Source organism: Dasypus novemcinctus, chromosome 22 (assembly GCF_030445035.2).
Source record: "Dasypus novemcinctus isolate mDasNov1 chromosome 22, mDasNov1.1.hap2, whole genome shotgun sequence".
Taxonomy (NCBI): Eukaryota; Metazoa; Chordata; class Mammalia; order Cingulata; family Dasypodidae; genus Dasypus; species Dasypus novemcinctus.
The window spans coordinates 4,145,491-4,168,868 of NC_080694.1; the positions used below are offsets into that span (position 1 = coordinate 4,145,491).

General features: G+C 38.8%; 1 protein-coding gene and 1 non-coding gene across 2 annotated transcripts; both read left to right on the plus strand.

Annotated features, from left to right (window-relative positions):
- Positions 1–2,377: 2,377 nt before the first annotated feature.
- Positions 2,378–2,512, plus strand: LOC111761723 (small nucleolar RNA SNORA70). The gene has a single exon (XR_002795001.2). It is a non-coding gene; the product is annotated as a small nucleolar RNA SNORA70 (small nucleolar RNA).
- A 38-nt stretch (positions 2,513–2,550) lies between these two features.
- On the plus strand, positions 2,551–2,938 carry LOC101424084 (large ribosomal subunit protein uL16-like). The gene has a single exon (XM_058285038.2). The coding sequence runs from the start codon at positions 2,579–2,581 to the stop codon at positions 2,879–2,881; it is 303 nt and encodes a 100-aa protein (XP_058141021.2). The 5' UTR covers positions 2,551–2,578; the 3' UTR covers positions 2,882–2,938.
- Positions 2,939–23,378: the final 20,440 nt, after the last annotated feature.

The window sequence follows — 23,378 nt, forward strand, 5'->3', positions numbered from 1 at the left end:
TGGCATTTTCTGTGAATTCCAGAAATAGATATTGGGTTGTGTTCGTAAACTTGTCTGTTCCTCTGGGCATGATTAAATTATTACTAGGGCTTTGATTGGGCCACATCAGTAGGATATTGTGCCCCCAACCCCCTTGGTTATTGGGGACTCACAGAGAAAACGATATGGCAGAAGAGAAAGTTGGAGTTTTAATGTTGAAGCCACAGGAAGTATCAGGAGAAGCAGATATGTGAAGATACAGATGAATCTCTATTAGACACATCAGAGGCCCCAGGAAGAGAGATAAACCATTAGTCTACATCTCGCCTTGTGGAGAAAGCAGAGCAGCTGATCCCAAGCCTATAGAGAAACAAGCCCTGGGAAGAGAGGAACCCAGGAAGCCTGAACCTTGGAGATATTGGCAACTATCTTGCTCCAACGTATGGCAAAATACTTTGGTGAGGGAAGTAACTTATTCTTTATGGCTTAGTAACTGTTTGTGATGGTTAGGCTACTGTGTCAACTTGGTCAAGTAATTGTGCCCAGTTGTTTGGTCAAGCAAGTACTGGGCTAAGTGTAATACAAGGGTATGTATGGACTTTAGTCACCATTGACTTTACTGCAGTGGTAAATCATAGATAGCTAATTACAATTACATTAATCAGGGAGATTGCCATCAGCAATGAGTGACATTTTATCCAATCAGTTGAATGCCTTAAAAGGGGAAGTCATTCCAGCATTGAGTGAGAATTTCCCAGCTCATCTTTGAACAGCCAGCATCTCCCAGAACTCATCAAGAACCATCACTGGATTGTCAATGGAGCCCCTCATTGCAGCCTGCCTGTGGAACCTGTACTTATGCATCCCCACAGTCATGTGAGAGACTCTTATAAAATCACATACTATTGACAGATATGTCTTGTTGATTCTGTTTTCCTGAGAACCCTGATTAATATACTGTTTGGATTATATTTTCAGATAAATAAAAGCAGAGTGTGAGTGTGTTATCACCACTAAACTGCACAAAAAAAAAATGTTTTTAAAGAAATTATTCAATCTGACGAAAAATGATACCAAATTTATATGGGAATAATTGAAGAGAGCCTAAAATGGTATTTTGCTAAAAATAAAATACCTAAAACAAACTAAAAGCTTCCTAGTATATGTAAACCACACTTGAGTTTCATAGTAAAAATTGTAATATTGGATTTCAGGATAAATAATTGTTGTCATAATAAAATATTCAACAATATTAGCACAAAGGAGGGAAGTGTACTAATATAAGGTTCTTACATTTATGTGAACACATTAATTCATGGAAAAAGAAGATACATATCCTGTTCTTTAGAGCAAGCACCAAACAAATAAAAATAAGATGAAGTTATGCAAAATGACTAAAAGAAGACCCAATACAGAAAACAAAAAGGGATAAAAGATGTTGTTAATATAAAATGGGGTAGAATTTAGAAATGAAAGGACAAAGAGAAGAAACACATGCAAGAAAAATTAGAGATCATTTTATATTCAGTCATTTCAATAATTACACTTACTTTAAATGCTTTAAATATTCAAAAATGGTTTTAAAAAACTCAACTTTGTACCGCTTTCAGGAGATGAAATTTAAATATAGAGACAGTTTATAAATACAAGAATGGAAAAATATACCATGTAAATCTAAGAATAAGACAACCAGGATAGCGCTGTTGCTATCAAAATGATTTCTAGGGAAAAAAAGGAATTACTAGGATAAAAAGGGACACTTTAGGAACCCTACAAATCTCATAAAAGGATACATGCCTAGAAAGTCATATATAAGCACAATATCATTTACCTACTGAAAATAAAGGGAAAAACTTTAAAATATCCAGAGAATATAACAATCCAAAAACTGTATGCATTTAATGATAGTGTTTCAAAGTGCATAATGCAAAAAATGATCCTTTAATAGAGAAATATTTAAATCCACAATCATGGGGGTTTTTAACATTTTTCTCTAATTCAAAGAAGCATACAAGAAAATAGCATGGATATTTAAGCAACTTCCTTGTTTTAATTTACCAACTGCAACTACAAAATCTAAATAATGAATATTATTGGCACATGGTTTTGAAGCTAGAAGTCCCAAATCAAGATGTCACCAAGGTCATATCAATACTTCTTCCTAAAGACTGTGGCATTCTGAGCTGGCTGCCCACACTGTTGTGTGCTTGACTTTTCTATAAGAAAGGAATGCACATGATAACTCACCTCCTTTTTCTTCCATGTCTTGTATAGGTTTGACTTCTAGTTCCTTGACTTGACTTTTTCCATGTCTGAATCTCATTCAAGATCCACTAATCCCAAATTAAACCCAACCTGATTGAGTTAGCCACAATTTAGCTAAAAGTAACATCTTCATCTGCAGCCAATTAAGCCGACCAGCCCCCTCTCCCCGTGGGGGCCCGGTGTGCAGTGGCTGCAGACAGCAGCCTCCTTGGTAGTGTATGTGGCCTCTTGCCTGTACAGGCTGCCCTAAGGGAACTTGGAGACAGCCCTTCCTTGCCTGTTGCTGGCCCTGTCTGTGACCTCGTGCCATCCCCAATCTAGGCTCCAGACGGGTATGCGAGGTGCCTTTGGAAAGCCTCAGGGGACGGTGGCCCGGGTCCACATTGGCCAGGTCATCATGTCCATCCGCACCAAGCTGCAGAACAAGGAGCATGTGATTGAGGCGCTGCGCAGGGCCAAATTCATGTTCCCTGGCCGCCAGAAAATCCACATCTCCAAGAAGTGGGGCTTCACCAAGTTCAATGCTGATGAATTTGAAGACATGGTGGCCGAGAAGCGCCTCATCCCGGACGGCTGTGGGGTGAAATACATCCCCAACCGTGGCCCCTTGGACAAGTGGCGGGCCCTACACTCATGAGGGCTTTGCCAGCACTGCCCTCCCCTGACCCCCTGACCCCCTGACCCCTTGACCCCCTGACCCTTGCCCTCCAATAAATGACTTCCTGGCTGGCTAAAAAAAAAAAAAAAGTAACATCTTCAGCAGTGACACAAATAGATATCTGCACACAGATGAATAACGGTGTGATGAATATCAGTGTGCAGATATCATGATGAAAGCATTACTCATGATAGCCTGAAGTTGGAAAAAACCCAGGTGTCTGTCAACTGATTAATGGATAAACAAATTGTGGAGTATAAATATGGTGTAATATTATTCAGTGGTAAGAAGAAATACAATTGTGAAAATTATGACAACATGGATGAACATGGAGGACATTATGTTGAGTGAAGCAAGCCAGACAAAAGGAAAGATACTGTATGATTGCCTGATTATGAACTAAATATATTATGTGAAATATGAATATGGGTACAATTGTACCCATATATTGTACCCACATATAAGACCACTTTTCCTTGAAACTGAAGTAATGTAAGTTAATACATAAAATGTTAATATCAGGCAAAAAAACATTGTACTAAATGAAGGAAACACAATACAGAGTACTACATATTATAGGATTCCATTTATATAAAATGTAAACATAAATCAATTCATGAAGATGATAGATTAATTGTTTTATATGATTCATTTATATAAAATGTAAATATAAATCAATTCATAAAGATGATAAATTAGTTGTTATGTAGGTCTGAAGAAGGAATGCTAATGGGTTTGGAGTCTTTCTTTTTAGAGTAATGAAATTGTTCTGGAATATTTAAGATGATGACTGCACAATAATCTGATTATACTAAAAGCCATTCATTATATACATTGGTTAGAATAGTCAGAAACAGCAGCTATGTACAGTGGGGGAAGCACAGAGATTGAGAGCTGAGGGATTTCCTTATTATTATTGTTAATATTGAAATAATGATTTTGCTTTAATAATGACTGAAGTGATGAATACACAACAATGTGATTACATAAAATTCCATTGATTGTACAACTTGGAAGAAATATATTCCTTTTTAAAAAGATTTATTTTATTTCTTTTTCTCCCCTTCCCCCCCCCCATTGTCTGCTGTGTCCATTTGTTGTGTGTTCCTCTGAGCCCCCCTGCAATATCAGGTGGCACTGGGAAACTATGTCTCTTCCTTGTTGTTGCTACATCATCTTGCTGCATCAGCTCTCCATGTGTGCAGTGCCACTCCTGGGTGGGCTGTGCTCCTTTCATGTGGGGTGGCTCTCCTTGTGGGGCACACACCTTGCACATGGGGTACCGCCATGTGGGGGCACCCCTGCATGGCACAGCAATCCTTGTGCATGGCAGCACTGTGCATTGGCCATTTCAACACATGGGTCAGGAGGCCCTGGGGATCGAACCCTGGACCCTCCATATGGTAGATGAATGCTCTATCAGTTAAGCCACATCCTTTATTAATATGTATCAATAAAATTATTTTTAAAAATAACATCTTCAAACACTCCTACTTACATGAATCACACAGGAATGGATTAAATTAAGAACACGATTTTTTCTAGAGTACATAAATCAACCTACCACAACTATCAACAAACTTAAACCAATGGACATTTAAAGAAAATTATGCATAAATGAAGAATACATATATTTTTCAAGTCCTTATTGAATATTTACCAAGACAGACCAAGTGCTGGGCCTTCCTTAATATGTCTCAATAATTTTAAATGAACAGAAATCATACATTTAAAATAATTGAAATCACACAGCATATCTAGAAAATCTCCAAATAAATGGAAGTTTAAAACACAATTCTAAATCATCCAAGGGTCAAAAGAAAAAAAAAAAAAAACACTACAAGAAAATTGTGTAAAATCTTTCAACTGAAGATAAAGAAGTCACAATGGATCAAAATTTGTTGGGTACAGCTGAAGTAGTGTAATAAAGGAAATTTAAAACATAAAATGTTAAATAAGAAAACAAGAAAGACTAAAATCTGTTATTTAAGCTTCACAATAATAAATGTCATTTACTATTAATTTTGCAAACAGTTTTATCTGTGTCTGTTATCTCAGATTGCTGGATGACAGGGACAGATTTAATTTTCTTAGAACTCGTTTCTATATTTTCATAGGTATTCCATGAAAGATATCACTTAATGTCTTGAAATTATTTAATGGTCACCAACATTCTACAAAATAAAATCTGAACTTCATAAATTTTTAATGCCATCCTTCAGCTTGGCCAATGCATCTGTGAATTAATGCTGAACAACTGGTCATGCATCTTTGAGTCAGGGACCCCAGGATGCCAATGCAGGGAGGGAAGGACCCTCATCTTGTGTAGCAACAAGATTATTGAGGGGGCCCTCCTCCACCTGCTCATGAAAGCATGTTACTCCCTGGGGACCTGGGTGAGTAAGGTCCTGTAAATGCAGCTTCTTTTGATGATACTATGTTTTGGGCACTGCCTGGGTGAGTGTTCTAACTATCCAGCACCCAGACATGATGGGGATTTCTGGGTTTAGGGAGACTCAAGAGCTCTTAGTCATCTTTTCTTTTCCCACCAATTTCCAATAGGATGTCCTATTGAAGAGGGAGTAGCCCTGGGATGCATCTGGGAACTTCTTGGTAGCTACCAGATGCAGATAGTAGGTATTTTATAAGTTCAGTAATTTCCTTTTTCCCACCAGGCAGGTGTTATTGCTACTGTTGGACAATGCAGTGAAGAGATAGGAGCCCTCAGGTTCATGGTCCATCACTTGGCTAACAGTAATGGCTAGAATTCTTCACATTGGAGGAACATATCCCATCAACCTTTACTGAGATGTCAGTGGTACAGGATATCAATCCTTACAATGCATTCCCTGGGGTTAAACATGACCACAGGGATGTTCAAGGGCCAAAGAGACCAACTGAACAGTGTGGTGGTAAACTTTTAGTCCCATATCCAATTGGAATGCCTGAAATCTCCTGGCACTACTCATCTCCCTCTTCACTCAGAATCTCCCAGATTAATAGTGACCTAGGTCTCCTAATCCAAAAGTTCCTCCAAATTGTACATGCATTGGAGTGTAAAGCCTTTGGCTCCCAGATGGAGGGGGAGGTGTTTGAACACTTGGCTATTTTCAATTTAGTCAAGTTTGGGTAAAGAGGTCTTTCCTAGAGGTCAGACTCCTCATTTGGGGCCTTAGGGAGAAGCAAAGGATCTTCATGACCCTTGTCCTCATCTTGTGATAGTATCTGGAGATTGTGCAGAATGGCCATGCAGGGGCAATTTGTACTTGTCAAGCCCATGGCCCTTCTTCTAGTTTGTATTTTTTCAAAGTTCTCAACTGGAGAAACTGTCTGTTATGTCCCTGGTAACCCATTGATCTGTAATGTCAAGAACATAGCCCACTGATAGAGGTCCCAGAGGAAGTCCTGGGAATAGACAGAGAGCTAGTGTGTTACCCAATTCAGGGGGCCCTTTCTAATTATATTATCAATGTCCTGCTGCAATATCTCTTCAGTGGGGATGGAATATCCAAGTATCATCACTCAGTTATCATAATGTGGTCATGGCTTTCTCTTCATTGCTCCAAGATTTGGTTGGAATTTCAGAGAGGTCACCCATATCTGAGTGATCAGAAGTTGTGGTTGTACAATGGGTGTTCTGCATTATCAGTCACTTGTTACCCACCACCCTGCTTCCTCCTTATCCCCATTGGAGGACAAGGTTGGACCTGAAGCACCCAGGACTCCTCCATTCATCCTGGAAGATAGGGTGGTAAAGGTCCCCTCTTCATATATCAGAATAGTCATGAGAAAAGTCTCTCTCTAGGCTTCTGTCCACACCTATCTATCATATCTCTTTCTCTATTAAAGCTCATACTCTAAAATGAACCATACATGTATATGACATGAGTGATATCAAACACTGTACTGCAGGAAAGTGTTTTTTTTTTCTTCCTTTTTTAACAGAAGATGCTGAGTCAATTATATATATATATATATCTCCATATAGTTAAATGTGAAACTTGAGCCTATATTGCCCAAGGCATAATAATCAATTCCATGTATTTTATTGGTCTAAATTTGAATGGTAAAATATAAAGTTAAAAAAAATAATATAGCAGAATTTCTTCTGATTTATAGTTAAAAAATAAATCAGGACAGAAAAAAATCCCAAATATAAAAAAAAAGATCAATTGCAGCATGCAAAATCAATGAATTCTGTTCCTTAAGGAAATTACTATGAAAGTGTAACAAGATAGGCCAAAAAGTGAAAGAAGATTCTTTTGACTCATATAATCAACAAAAATCTCATATAAAGAGTCCAATACACAATTTCACACACACACACACAAATAATGAAAAGGGTTACCAAACGGTATTAGTCCGTCAAAAGGGTGCTGATTTAAAATGTCAAAAATCTGTTGGCTTTCTTAAAGGGTATTTATTTGGGGTATAAATTTACAGTTACCAGGCCATAAAGCAAAATTTCCTTCCCTCACCAAAGTCTGCTGCCACGTGTTGGAGCAAGATGGCTGCCAATGTCTGCCAGGGTTCAGGCTTCCTGAGTTCCTCTGTCCCCAGAGCTCAATTCTCTCTGAACTCAGCTGCTCTGCTCTTCTGAGTGCTTACTTCCCTGGGCTCCAATATTAAAACTCTAAACTGTCTTCTTTATGGTGCACTTCCTCTGTGAGTCTCTGCCCACCATGTGGGGAGAGGCACCACATCCTACTGACATGGCCTAATCAAGTAAAAGTGAAATTTATGAAGCCAAGATAATCTAATATGCATAGAGGAAAATACAATTTCTCAAACATAATAAAAAATATGTTTTTGGAATTCATAAATAATATCAAACAGCTACACTCCAACATCTGAATTCCAAAAAGATATTGCAATATTAAAAAAAAAACTTTAAATCAGTACAATGCTAAATACAGAGTTATATCACAATCAGTTTAAAGAAATTCAGTTTGTCTTGAGGCAAAGTCACAACTCTCTGTATACCTCTGAAAATTACAAAACCATGTATCTACTTCTAATATATAAATGGACAGATAAAGGTAAACATTTTCATTAATGTAAGGAGAAATTGAGAGGGAAGCCTGAGTCATGGGTCCTTTACAGTTCAGTAAACCTGCAGACCATCCTCCTTTGATTTCAAATTCTGGGAGTCATTCTTAATGCAATGGTTTTTTCTCCCTGGGGCCTCATGAGGACCCACCCTCTCCACAAGTTTGCCCAATTACAATTTATTTGGTTCCACCCTCATCGAACATCTGGATGGTAACCAAGCTCTGGACCTCACGCTCCTAGTGCATTGGGGTGACTGCCAATCTTTACCTCATCTTTGGGTTAGAGTGTTAACCCCCCTAGTACAGTGAAGTGAAAACAAAATCCTCCTGACCTTAGGCATACATGCTTAATACTCCTATCAGAAAAAGTTAACCTTCTGGCCTTTCCTAATCTATGGGGAGCAGGTCCACCCCTCTCAGACCTTTGGGGTGGTGACCTTAACCTCCGCTAACATTGGTAAATGTGCTTCCCCTTCTCTGAACCCTGGGGTGGCAAAAACATCCCCAAACATTGGGTGGAAACATCCACCTTTTTCACTGGGGGGGAGGGGGGGGTTGCCAAACTCACACTCTATGTACAAATGGGTGGGGTTCTTCTCTTGGCCCAATGTGATGCCTTTAATTCCAGATCTCAGCTTGCATGCTTTTCCTCTTAAAGCTGTTTCTTCCTCAATCTCACCTTTTCATGTCCCTTCTAGTCCGAGCTGACAGTGGTGGTTTTGTTTATAAAGCTCTCTCAAAAAACTTGTTGGTTTAGCATACAAGAAACAGGCATTCATGCCATCAGAGAGTAAGACTTTCCACATGTTTTTCCAAATATCTGCATCTTCAATCCTAATTTACAAGTTCCAAGTTTAGTTAAGTCCTCAAAAAGGGGAATATCATTTGGGAACTTCATTTCCAGAGACTTGGACTTTTTCAAACAAGTTTCTCTTTTCTTTGTGCCCAACAATTCAGGCTTTAGCTTATAGCTGATTTCCCTCATCTATCATTTTGATGTAAGCTATAAGCAGAATCCAAGCTGCATTCTCCAAGTTTACTTTGGAAAGTTCTTCAGCAAAATGCTCAGCCTCACCATTTTTAAACTGTTCCTTCCGTATAGCATCAGGAGTCAATCTTGCTAAGTTCTCTGCAACTTTAAAATGCAGATTTCCTTTCCTCCAGTTTCCAGTAATAGTTCCATCATTTAATTCTAAGGCCTCATAAAATGTCTCTTTAGAGTCACTATTACTAACAAATGTCTCTTCATATTACTGTAGGTCTTTTCTATCAAGCATCTCACAATTCCTCCAAGAAATATCCTTTACCCATTTATAAAACTGTTCCAGCATTTTGGTAATTGCAAAAGCGCTTTCCCACTCTCCAGTACCAAATTGTATATTAGTCATCCAAATGGGTGCTGATGTAAAATACCAGAAATATATTGACTTTTATATCAGATATTTATTTGGGGTAGAAGCTTAGAGTTGCCAGGCCATAATGCCTAAGTTACTTCTCTTACCAAAATCTTTAGCCATGTGTTGGGGCAAGATAGCTGCTGATGTCTGCAAACTGTTTGGGCTTCCTGGGGTCCTCTCTTCCTGGGGCTTGTTTCTCTCTGTACTCAGCTCTCATGCGCTCTCCACAAGGCCATCTGTAGTTTCTCAGCTGACTGGTTCTCTTTGTCTCTCTCCCTGGGGCTTAGTTGTCTCAGAGATAACTGCTTTGCTCCTCTGTGTGATTACTTCCTAGGACTCCAACATTAAAACCAAACTTTCTTCTCTGCAATGTGGTTTCTCTGTGAGTCCCCACCCACTAGGATGGTGGGATATCAACATTCTATTGATAGGTCCCAATCAAGTAAAAGTGAAACTTCTGAACCCAAGATAATCTAATATGCCCAGAGGCAAAGGCCAGTTCACAAACTTAATCCAACTTCTATTTTTGGAATTCATAAATAATATCAAACTCTACACAAATATTGAAACATATTGAATTCCATTATTTTTCAGGGAAATATAAATTAAAACACAGAGTGCTGCAAGCTCACCAGAATGGCTAAAATTAGAGACACTGACACATGCTAGTTGAGGTTGAAACTGTGGACCAACAAAAATTGACAGAGATGATTGGTGGGGGGAGAAAATTGGTACAACTATTTTCAAATATAATTTTGAATTAGCTATTTTATTTGAAAATATGTATAATTCTAAATAAGTAATTCCATTCCTAAATTCATTCCAAACCAAGATCAATGTTCATGAAGAATAGGAGTATGACTATTTGCAATTACTCTGAAATAGAATCAGTCCAGCATCTATTAAAAGGTGATATAGGCTGATGGGCAAGATGGCGGCTGAGTGAACATCCCTGTTAGAGTCTTCTGCAGGGAATCGGCTGGGCGGCGTTGGAGACTCTTTGGGACCGGATTGTTTCGGGATTTTTGCTGGTCCGGAGGTGTCTGGACATCGATTTGGAGGGAAGTTTTTTTTTTTTTTTTTTTTTTTTTCGGTTTTCTCTTTCCCTCTTGTCCCTCATCTTCCACTTATTTTTACTTTAATTCAAGTATACAATAGGTGCTACAGGGAACACCTCACATTTGCTGGGTTTTCCCATCCTCCACTGCCTCATTTCTGTGTGAACTGATTTAGGCTACCTACACTATCCCCCTTCCCCTGCATCTTGATATCCACTATCATCTACTGTCTCTCCTATATTCCACCCCCCACCTCCCGTTCTTTGATCCACAAAGTGTCTAACTCTTAATTTCTAATACCTTTGTTCTGTTTTCTGTCTATTATCCACTCTTGAAACTATTACCTTTCTTTTCTTTTTCCCTCTCTCATGAAAACAATAGCTGTGTAGTTCATACCATATTCCTCCCAAATTCAGTCATCAACTTCATAAAAGGTACTCTACCTACAGCTATAACTCTATACAATCTACATGAATCTAACCTCCATCCTTCCAGATCTCATATTCCTGCTTTATTAACATACATCACCAATACAACTTTACACTTTTCCCTTGCTTACACAATTGCCTTTCCCCAACACTAATACTTCCCTCTAAAGTGAACTTAACCAACAACAAGTAACTAGAATAAGAAGAAAAAAGTGACAAAGAGAAGATATAACACCTGTGCAAAAATAACAACTAATTAACCTCCAAGAGCAGACAAAGAAGCTAAGGAACTGATTAAATTCGTCAAAATAAAGAGATGACCAGAAAGCAACAAAAATCTACGAACCAAACCAATAATCAGGAAAACATGGCTGAATCCAATCAACAAACCAATAATCACGAAGGGGAGCAAAACTTGGCACAAGCAATGAAAGATCTCAGAACATTTATCACCGACAAATTTGATGCAGTAATGAAAGAGGTTAACAACATGAAGACATCACTTGGAGGGGAAATTGCAGACATACGCAAAAACATAACAGATATGATGGGAATGAACACCACAGTTCAAGAAATCAAAAATACACTTGCAGCAAATATCAGCAGACTAGAAGAGACAGAGCAGAGAATTAGTGATGTGGAAGACAGTACATCAGAAATCAAACAGATAGTAGAAGGGGTCAATAAGAAGATAGAAAAAATCCAATTAGGATTTAGGGACCTGAATGACAATGCAAAACGCTCAAACATACGTATTATAGGCATTCCAGAAGGTGAAGAGAAGGGAAAGGGGTCAGAAAGAGTGTTGCAGGAAATAATGGCTGAAAACTTCCCAAATCTACTGAAAGAGACAGATGTACATATCCAAGAAGCACAGCGCACTCCACAAGTCATAAACCCCAACAGGCCCACCCCAAGACATATACTTGTCAAATTATCCAATGCTCAAGACAAAGAGAAAATCCTAAAAGCAGCAAGAGAAAAGAAAACCATCACATACAAGGGAAGCTCAATTAGATTAAGTGCTGATTTCTCTTCTGAAACCATGGAGGCAAGAAGACAGTGGTATGATATAGTCAAGGTACTAAAGGAAAAAAATTTCCAACCAAGAATACTCTATCCAGCTAAACTAGCATTCAAACATGATGGAGAGTTCAAAATATTCGCAGACAAACAGAAACTGAAAGAGTATACCAACAAGAAACCTCCCCTTCAAGAAATTCTAAAGGGAGTTCTGCAGGAAGAAAGGAAAAAACAGGAAAGGCAAAGTTGGAGGAGAGTATAAGACCAACAACAACAACAAAAAAGACAAAAAAAAAATATACAAACAAAATATGACAAACACAAATCCAATCAAAATATGGCTAACACAAATAAATCCTTGATAGTAATAACACTGAATGTCAATGGATTAAACTCACCTATCAAAAGATTCAGACTGGGACACTGGATAAGGAAATATGACCCATCCATATGCTGTCTACAAGAGACACATCTTAGACCCAGAGACGCATGGAGATTGAAAGTGAATGGCTGGAAAACAATCATACAAGCTAACAATAACCAAAAAAAGGCAGGAGTAGCTATATTAATATCAGACAAAATAGACTTTAAATGTGAAACAATTGTGAGAGACAAAGAAGGATACTACATTTTAGTCAAAGGGAAAATCTGTCAAGAAGATCGAACAATCATAAATATCTATGCCCCTAACAAGGGTGCCTCTAAATACGTCAGGCAAACGCTGGAAAAACTAAGTGAAAGAATAGATACATCTACAATTATAGTGGGGGATTTTAATACACCACTATCAACTCTGGACAGAACATCTCAAAAGAGAATCACCAAAGAAACAAAACATCTGAATAGTATAATAGAGGAGCTCGATCTAATAGACATATATAGATCGCTACACCCAAACACAGCAGGATATACATTTTTCTCAAGCGCACATGGATCATTCTCCAAGATAGACCATATGCTAGGCCACAAAGAAAGGCTGAACGAATTCAGAAAGATTGAAATCATACAAAACATTATCTCTGACCACAGTGGAGTCAAGCTGGAGATTTGCAAGGGAAAGAAGCCCAGATTTCACACCACGATATGGAAATTAAACAACACACTCTTAGAAAAACAGTGGGTCAAAGAGGAAATCTCAAAAGAAATCAATGACTACCTTGAAACAAATGATAATGATAACACAACATACCAAAATTTATGGGACGCAGCAAAAGCAGTACTGAGAGGGAAGTTTATAGCCATAAATTCATATATCAAAAAAGAAGAAAGAGCAAAAATTGAAGAACTAACGGCACATTTGAAGGAATTAGAAAAACAACAACAAAGTAACCCAACAGGAAGAAGAAGGAAGGAAATAACAAAGATAAGAGCAGAACTAAATGAAATAGAAAATAAGAAAGCACTTGAACAGATAAACAAGACCAAGAGCTGGTTTTTTGAGAAGATTAACAAAATTGACAAACCTTTAGCAACACTAACAAAGAAAAAAAGAGAGAAGATGCAAATACACAAAATAAGAAATGAGAAAGGCGATATCACCACTGACCCCACAGAAATAAAGACTATCATAAGAGGATATTTTGAAAAACTATATTCCAACAAAAATGACAATCTAGAGGAAATGGACAAATTCCTAGAAACACATAAACAGCCCATATTGACAAAAGAAGAAATTGATGATCTTAACAAACCAATCACAAGCAGAGAGATAGAATCAGTTATTAAAAATCTCCCAACTAAGAAGAGCCCAGGGCCAGATGGCTTCACAGGTGAATTCTATAAAACATTCCGGAAAGAACTGACACCAATCCTGCTGAAACGATTCCAAACCATCGAAACAGAAAGAACATTACCCAACTCCTTCTATGATGCCAACATTACCCTAGTACCAAAGCCAAACAAAGACATCACAAGAAAGGAAAATTACAGACCAATTTCTCTAATGAACCTAGACGCAAAAATACTTAACAAAATACTTGCTAATCGTATTCAACAACACATTAAACGAATTATACACCACGACCAAGTGGGATTCATCCCAGGTATGCAAGGATGGTTCAACATAAGAAAATCAATCAACGTAATACACCATATAAACAGATTGAAGGAAAAAAATCACATGATTATATCTATTGATGCAGAAAAAGCATTTGACAAAATACAGCACCCTTTCTTGATAAAAACACTCCAAATGATTGGAATACAAGGAAATTTTTTGAACATGATAAAGAGTATATATGAAAAACCTAAAGCCAATATTGTTTACAATGGAGAAATCCTAGACTCCTTCCCTCTAAACTCAGGAACAAGACAAGGATGCCCACTGTCGCCGCTCCTATTTAACATTGTCTTAGAAGTACTTGCTCGAGCACTGAGGCAAGAACCAGAAATAAAAGGCATTCAAATTGGAAAGGAAGAAGTCAAAATTTCATTATTTGCAGATGACATGATCCTATACATAGAAAACCCTGAGAGATCTACAACGAAGATTCTAGAACTCATAAATGAGTTTAGTAAAGTCGCAGGTTATAAGATCAATGCGCAAAAATCAGTAGCATTTCTGTACACCAATAATGAGCAAGATCAGGAGGAAATCAAGAAACAAATACCATTCACAATAGTAAATAAAAAAATCAAATACTTAGGAATAAATTTAACTAAAGAGGTAAAGAACTTATACACTGAGAACTATACAAGATTGTTCAAGGAAATCAAAGAAGACCTAAATAAATGGAAGACTATTCCTTGTTCATGGATAGGAAGACTGAACATTATTAAGATGTCTATCCTACCAAAATCGATCTACACATTCAATGCAATCCCAATAAAAATCAATGCAGCCTTCTTTAAGGAACTAGAAAAACTAACTATGAAATTTATTTGGAAAGGAAAGAGACCCCGAATAGCCAAAGACATACTGAAAAAGAAAAACGAAATTGGAGGAATCACACTACCTGACTTCAAAACATACTATAAAGCTACGGTGGTGAAAACAGCATGGTATTGGCATAAGGAGAGACATATAGACCAATGGAATCGAATTGAAAGCTCTGATATAGAACCTCACATATACAACCACATAATATTCGATAAAGCCACCAAACCCTCTCAACTGGGAGAGAGTGGCCTATTCAACAAATGGTGTCTGGAGAACTGGATAGCCATATGTAGAAGAATGAAAGAGGATTACCATCTCACACCTTATACAAAGATCAACTCAAGATGGATCAAAGACCTAAATATAAGAGCCAAGACCATAAAAACCTTAGAAAGCAGTGTAGGGAAACATCTACAGGACCTTGTAATAGGTAATGGATTTATGAATATCTCACCAAAAGCACGAGCAGCAAAAGAACTAATAGATAAATGGGACTTCCTCAAAATTAAAGCCTTCTGCACCTCAAAGGAGTTTGTCAAGAAAGTAAAAAGGGAGCCCACACAGTGGGAGAAAATATTTGGCAATCATATATCTGATAAGAAACTTATAACTTGCATATATAAAGAACTCCTACATCTTGAAAATAAAAAGATAAACAATCCATTTAAAAAATGGGAAAAAGACTTAAACAGACACTTCTCCGAAGAAGAAATACAAATGGCAAGAAAGCACATGAAAAAATGTTCCAAATCTCTAGCTATCAGGGAAATGCAAATCAAAACCACAATGAGATACCATCTTACACCCATAAGATTGGCAGCTATGAAAAAAACAGAAGGATACAAGTGCTGGAGAGGATGTGAAGGAAGGGGAACACTCATCCACTGCTGGTGGGAATGCAGAAGGATCCAACCATTCTGGAGAACAGTATGGCGGTTTCTCAAAAAACTAGCCATAGATTTGCCATATGACCCAGCAATACCACTGCTGGGAATATACCCAGCAGAACTGAAAACAAGAACACAAACCAATATATGTACACCAATGTTCATAGCAGCATTGTTCACTATTGCCAAAAGTTGGAATCAACCCAAATGCCCATCAACAGACGAGTGGATCAATAAAATGTGGTATATACACACAATGGAATACTACTCGGCTGTAAGAACAAACACACTACAAACACATGTGATAACATGGATGAATCTTGAGAACCTTATGTTGAGTGAAGCAACCCAGACATTGAAGGACAAATACTACATGACCTCAATGATATGAAATAAACAAGCTGCCCTAGATAGCAAGAGACTGAACGATAGGCTTGCAGGAAATCGGAGGGTGGAGGAAGGATATGAGCCGATGTCTGCAGGGGTGGAATTTAAGACGAGATGGTGGTAAGTATGAACACAAAGAAGAGATGGAAGGGGGGCAGGGGGTTGCCTTTGCTTGGGGCTTTGCGGGTTTGAGGGTGGCTGGGGAGGGACGGGTGGGTAACGTTGCCCAAAAGTGGGGGGAGGGAGGGGTAGCATACGAACCAGGAGAGGGTCAGGTGTTGGTGGAGAGTAAAATGCCGAGAAAATCATATCAAAATATAATAAAGAGGGTTACCTGTTTAGAATGCTCGGAGGGGAGGGTCTGATGCAGGACGGGCTCCTGGGGAATGTCTAAATGCTCATTCTGCCAGAGTGGGTGACACCATGGGGTAGAAACCCAAGCAGTGAGAGTGGGGGTGGACCCACATCCTGGGGAGGACTAATGCCATCCAATAGAGGGAACTGTATCCCTCGAGAGAAAGGGTGGCTCCCAGGGCATTGGGGCAGTTGAGCAAGTTAGGCCCTGAACACTATTCCATCTATCTCTGGAAGTGGCTCCTCAGGAAACGGAGGTTGGCTATCACTGAGGGCACCAAGGTGGAAGGGAAAATGGACGTTAAATGTGTGGAACCAAAGTAAATGGGGGGTAAGAGAGGAGTTTCTTGAGAGTACACAAGGATGGATATAAAACATGTAATATTACACCATAACATATAGGAGATGACAGACTGATAATGTAAACCATAATGTAAAACATAGGATAACTAAAAATGTAAAGAACTGTGTATCGTAAAGTATGCACCATAATGTAAACACAGATGTCACCTTGTTAGAAAGCTAATGTCTCAGACTCTGTACATCACTTTAAGTAAATATGATATGAATAGGGCGTAAGAGTATCACTGTGGAAGGGAAAAGGTTTTCTGGTGGATGTGTGGGAGTGCTGTATATTATATATATACATTGCTGTGGTCTAGGACTCCTGTGAAGAAAAGCTGAATAATTAGGGGGGGGGGGGGGGGAAAAGAAAAAAAAAAGAAAAAAATAGGATGTGGAATTTTTTCAAGTCAACATTCTTTATCTAAGTTCTTTATCTAACTTTATCCAAGTTCTTTATCTATCCTTTAAAATCATCGCTATATGCCATTCCCTAGTAAGGGACCATGACATTATATTGGGCTTCAAATTTCGGGGAGTTCTGGATCACAGAGTGTTTCAACAATGGCAATGGAGGGATACTGGTATGGGATACCAATGACAGGTGATATATGACTGACAGGGAGCGGTACAGAACATATGTCCAGGGTGCATGGCAATGTTTGGATATACTCATAGTGGCAACGGTTGAAAACCACAGTAGGGGGGGTGCTGGGTTCCTGGCCAGTGGTGCTCTGTCGTGGTCCCTAGGGGAGCGGCGACAGTCTCCCAGGTGCAGTGGTGGGGACCGGGAGGGAGTGAGGGTTCAACAGTGAGCCCCTGATGCTAATGGCTATGCTTGTGAGCTGATAGACCCAAAATAATAACAAGGCCTAGAGCAACTTTGTGCCTGGGAATTTCCTTCTGTCAGCCTTCATGTTACTCAAATGTGGCCAGTCTCGAAGCCAAACTCAGCATGTAAATGCAATGCCTTCCCCCCAGCGTGGGACATGACACCCGGGGATGAGCCTCCCTGGCAACGAGGGACCACTATCAACTACCAACTGATGATGCAACTGGAAAATGACCTTATACGGAAGGTTCAATGCGGATCAGCAGAATATCCATGTCTACATAAAATACCATGACTTTAAAATGCTGTTTGACCTAAAGTAAGGGGGAAATGGAAAGGAGAAATGAGTTTATATGGCTACGAGTTTCTAAAAAAGAGTCTGGAGGCTGGCAGAAGGTTTGCCCTCATGCACAACTGAGCAGAGTCAGAGAGACAGATAAAGCAGATACAACCCCCAGATATTGGTTCCTTTGAGGGCTAAAGAGACCCATGGGAGTTGTGGTCATGGCCGATGGGGTTAACTACCAGGGCAGATGGCCCCTCTTTGGAAATGGTGTTTATGTGTGATGAATCTGGACTCAGATGGGATCTCCCTTCATAAGACTTTCATGCTGGTGTGCTGGAGGTGCAGTTAATGTTGGGGTTTAAGATATATTTAGGGGATTTGAATCTCTGGACTGACAATGTGATAGCCAGATCCTGAGCCTCAACAGACTCCAGCACCTACAATCTGATTTATTGGACTTACCACACTCAGCTAAGATGGAGGTGAAGAAGGACAACCACCACACCATGGAGCCTAGAGTGATTACAACTGAAAATGGGAGGATTGCATCCAGCATCCAGGTGGAATCTGAGCCTCCTCTTGACATAAAGGTGCAATGGACACAACCAATCCAGTGTCCACATAGAAGAGGTGGCATTGGATTGGGAAAAGTGGACATAATGGACAAAGGGTATGGGGAAAGGCAGGAAGAGATGAGAGGTGGAGGCGTCTTCGGGACATGGAGCTGCCCTGGATGGTGCTTCAGAGGTAATCACCTGACATTGTAAATCCCCACAGGGCCTACATGATGGAATAGAGGAGAGTATGGGCCATGATGTGAACCAATGTATATGAGGTGCAGAGGTGCCCAAAGATGTACTTACCAAATCCAATGGATGTGTCATGATGATGGGAACGAGTGTTGTTGGGGGGGGGGAAAGGGGGGGTGGGGGGGTGGGGTTGAATGGGACCTCACATATATATTTTTAATGTAATATTATTACAAAGTCAATAAAAAATTAAAAAATTAAAAAAAAAAAAAAAAAGGTGATATAATCATACAAACTCCTGTCTTACTAAAATCATGCAAGTATTTGTCTTCATAATAATTATTTAAAATGAAAGTGAATTTTATCACACCCAATTGGCCACTAATTTGAACCACCATCTTTAGAAGTCAATTATTTAACTGGCTAAAAATTTTTAATGGACGTTAAACTTTGGAGCACTTCTAGGTATTCAGAAACACTTTCACGGAAATTTCAAGTATTTCTCATATTCCATCTCCTGAAACCCACCATTCTGTACAGTTTTTCCTATTTTTAACATTTTGAATTAGTGCTGTATAATTGTTAATATTGATTAAACAATATTGACAAATTATTATTACCTAGAGCCCATAGTTTATATTCAGGTTCTCTCTTTGTGTTGGAGAGTTCTATGGGTTTTTGCCAAATGCATAATGTCAAGTGTCCACCACTAAATCATGATATTTAATAGTTTCATTGCCTTTAATATATGCTGTGTTCCAATTATACATCAAACCTCCCCCTATTTCATAGAGACCTGGCATCCACCAAGTCTATAGTTTTGTTTTTTCAGAATGTCACAAAATCAATTTATTCAAGATGTAGCTTTTTTCAGACTCTCTCCTTTTTCACTTAGCAATATCCATTTAAGCTTTCTCAATGTATTTTTGTAGCTTGATTGCTCATTCCTTTTGATCTGAATAATATAGTGTATGGATGTACCAGAGTCTGCTTTTCCATTTACTTTGTGAAGGAATTGGTCCATTTCATCTAAGTTATCAAATTTGTGGGTATAATGTTGTTTATAATATTATTTTATTTTAATGTACATAAGGTCAGGTTTCATGACCACTCTCATTTTTGATATTAGTAATTTGTGTCGATAAAATATTAATGGATAGAAAATGAAGATTATACATTGCATGATTAAAAGCAGTGCTGTGGGAGAACCAGTAAGATGGCAGCAGAGTAAGGAGCTCCTATAGTCAGTTCCTGCTACAGGGCAGTTAGCAAAAATCCAGAGTTCTCTGGAGCTAGCTGAAGTAACTGTTTGGGGGCTCCAGGATACCAGAATAGTATCCTGCAAATCCTTGAAGAAGTGGAAAGAGGAGACTGCCCATCTGCAGAGAATACTCATAAGTAGAGTGCTCCACACCAGGGAGACTGGTGGCCATCCTCCAGTGGGGACACAAGTTCCTTGGGAGCTGTTCCACAACTGGAATTGAAAGCTCCACTTTCCCAAAACGTAGGAGGAAGAGACAGTTGGGCACCAATTTCAGCTACTGATAAGTAAATTTAGTGGACTACAGTATAATCTTGGGAACAGCTAAAGTTTGAGCCTGTCCAATTGGAAAGAGGCTGGGAGCCACTACCTTAACTCCACACCTGCATGAGGGGAAGCAGGGTGCTGGTGGGGACCGGCTTCTTTCCATCCAGATCATATTGCAGCTCTAGCCTAGGTCCCTGTGCCACCTCCACCAGGGAAGAAGCTGCAGGGACTTGTGCTAGCCCCTCTGGGAAATTACCATCCAAGCTGTGGAGACCATGATCATCCTACTCTAGTGGCATGAGCCATCTCAGGAGCTACTCTGTGGCTGGAATTGGGAGCTCCATTTCCCAGAAACAGGGAAGGAGGAGATGGTTGGCTGCAGATTTCAGCTACTGGTTGGTAGACTTGGCTGGCTATGAGATAACCCTGGAAACAGCTGGGGTGTGAACCAGCCCAAGTCAGAAAGATGACAATAGTGACAATTTTGACTGCACCCCCAGTCTGAGGGGAAGCCATACTGACTGAAACTCTCATTGAAACCCTGGAACCAGTTTCTTTCATGCAGATCAGCCTGCATCCCTGGCCTAGGCCTCAGCCCTGCCTGTGGTGGGGAGGAGGCTGAGGAGCCTTGCACCAGCCTATACAGGAAACTGCAGGTAACATTGGCTGGCCTAGACTGAAATAAGAATTCTACCATGGCAACTGCAATGATCTTGGATCTGTGCTGCATAGACTGTTGCTCACCCTGCAGTTCCATCCCTGCCTCAGGCTGGGGAGAAAGGGATGGGAAGCTTCATCAGTCTATCTGGGGCAATACAATCTAGGCCTGCACTTGGATTATTCCACACAACTGTGACTCTGTCCCTACCCCTGGCAAAGAAGAAAGTTGGAAGAAGCTTCATTGGTCCCTGCTGCAATGAACCCCCACAGCTTACAGCACCAACTATGTAGTTGGGTCCTACTGCAACAAGCAAGGGAGAAAGGATAGGAAGCCCTAAACTAAAGAGAAAAACTGCATCCAGAAAAAAATAGTCTAGTAAACCAGATGTAAAGACACCAACCAAAAATTACAATTCACACCAAGAAATAGGAAGCTATGGCCCAGTTAAAGTAACAAGATAAGCCTGCAGAAGACATAAAGAAGTTGAGACAACTGATTATAGACGTTCAAACAAATCTCCTTAATAAATTCAATTATATGGCTAAAGAGATTAAGGATATTACGAAACACTGGATAAGCACAAAGAATAATTTGAAAATAGAAAAATAGCAGACCTTATGGGAATGAAATTAAATGAAATGAAATTAAATGAAATTATGGCAATAAATGAAATTTTAAAAAAAACTGTGGAATCATATAATAGCAGATTTGAGAAGGCAGAAGAAAGGATTGGTGAACTTGAAGAAATGGCCTTTGAAAGTAAACATACAAAAGAACAGATGAAGAAAAGAATGGAAAAAATTGAACAAGGTCTCTGGGAACTAAATGACTACAAAAGATGTGCAAACATGTGTCATGAGTATCCCAGAAGAAAATAAGGGAAAAGTGACAGAAGGAATATTTGAATAATGATAGAAAATTTCCCAACCCTATTGAAGTACATGGATATCCCTGTCCAAGAAGCACAATGCACTCACATCTGAAAAAATCCAAATAGAGCAACTCTAAGACACATACTCATCAGAATGTCAAAGGCCAAAGACAAAGAGAGAATTCTGAGAGCAGCAAGAGAAATGTAATGCATAACATCTAAGGGATATCTGACAAGATTAAGTGCTGATTTCTCACCAGAAACCATGGAGGCAAGAAGACAGTGGTGTGATATATTTAAGATACTACAAGATAAAACCTTCCAGCCAAAAGTCATGTATCCAGCAAACTGTCTCAAAAATGTGGGTGAAATTAGAATATTCACAGATAAACAGAAACTGAGAGACTTTCTAAGCAAGAGACCAGATTTTCATGAACTACTAAAGGGTGTGCTAGAGCCTGAAAAGAAAAGAAAGGAGAGAGTGGCCTGGAAGAGAGTCTAGAAATGAAGATTATATCAATAAAAGTAATTAAAATTGTCAAAAGAGTGGTGGAAATAAGATATTACAGATAAAGCTCAAATAGTCAGGAATAAACTTAACCAATGATGTAAAGCAGTTGTATTCAGAAAACTGAAACTCTAAGTTAAAAAAAATTTTAAAAAGGCCTAAATAACTGGAAGAACCTTCCATGTTCATGGATTGGAAGACTAAATATCATTAAGATTTCAATTCTACTCAAACTGATACACAGATTTGCAAAAACCATAAAACTTCTAGAAGAAATTATTGGAAAATATCTTCAAGACCTGGTTGTAGATGGTGGATTCTTAAAGGAGATAAAAGAAGGACTGAGGGGACTACTGATTTTTAATGTATGTAGTTTTATTTAGCTTTACTGTAAAAGGGTGGAAATGTGTAGAGTGGATGGTAACACACAGTGAGTAACAGCTAGTTTATAAATGGGGATATGACTGAAAATGTTAGTCTAGTTATATAAATGCCAGTTGATAGAATGCTTGAGAATAATCTAGGAACTGGATAGCACAGTAAACCAAGAGGTGGATGAGAATTGTGGTTGATGGTGCATATGGTACAGATACATGATGTCCTTTGTTAGCTAGAGTAAATGTATATCACTACTGCAGGGTGTTGGGAATGTGGACAAGCATGGGAAAAATACAGCTGGAGTGACCTGTGGACTGTGATTAGTAGTAATAATATAATATTCTTGCATTTATGCTAAAGATATACTGTGTTCATACTGAGTCAGTGTGGAAAATGTGCATCAAATATACACTATGGACATGGTAAAAGTCAGATGATATTATCTTATCTGTAGCAAATGATTCCCCTCATTATGGCATGTTGATGGAGGGGTCTTGTTTGGGAATTCTTCACATATGCATGATTCTTTATAAGTTTATAACTTCTGCCATAAAAAATATGTAAAAAATAATAATAGGGTGGGTTGGTGGAAAAATGCACCAAATGTAAGATATTGACTATGATTAGTAGTAAGATTTTGACAATATTCTTTCATAATTTGTCACAAACGTCTCATAACAATGCAAGGTGTTGGTGGAGGGTTGATGTATGGGACCCCTGTATGATATGCATGTTTGCTTTGTTAGTTCACAACTTTTACTATACACTTAACTGTTTATGTATGTAAATTCATATATAAATGATATAAAGATAATATGATTGGTTGGGGGAAATACTTTGGTTAGTAGTAATATTTTG

What these genes read in the sequence shown, in the direction of transcription:
- LOC101424084 (XM_058285038.2), top strand. Translation starts at nt 2,579, where the DNA reads ATGCGAGGTGCCTTTGGAAAGCCTCAGGGGACGGTGGCCCGGGTCCAC.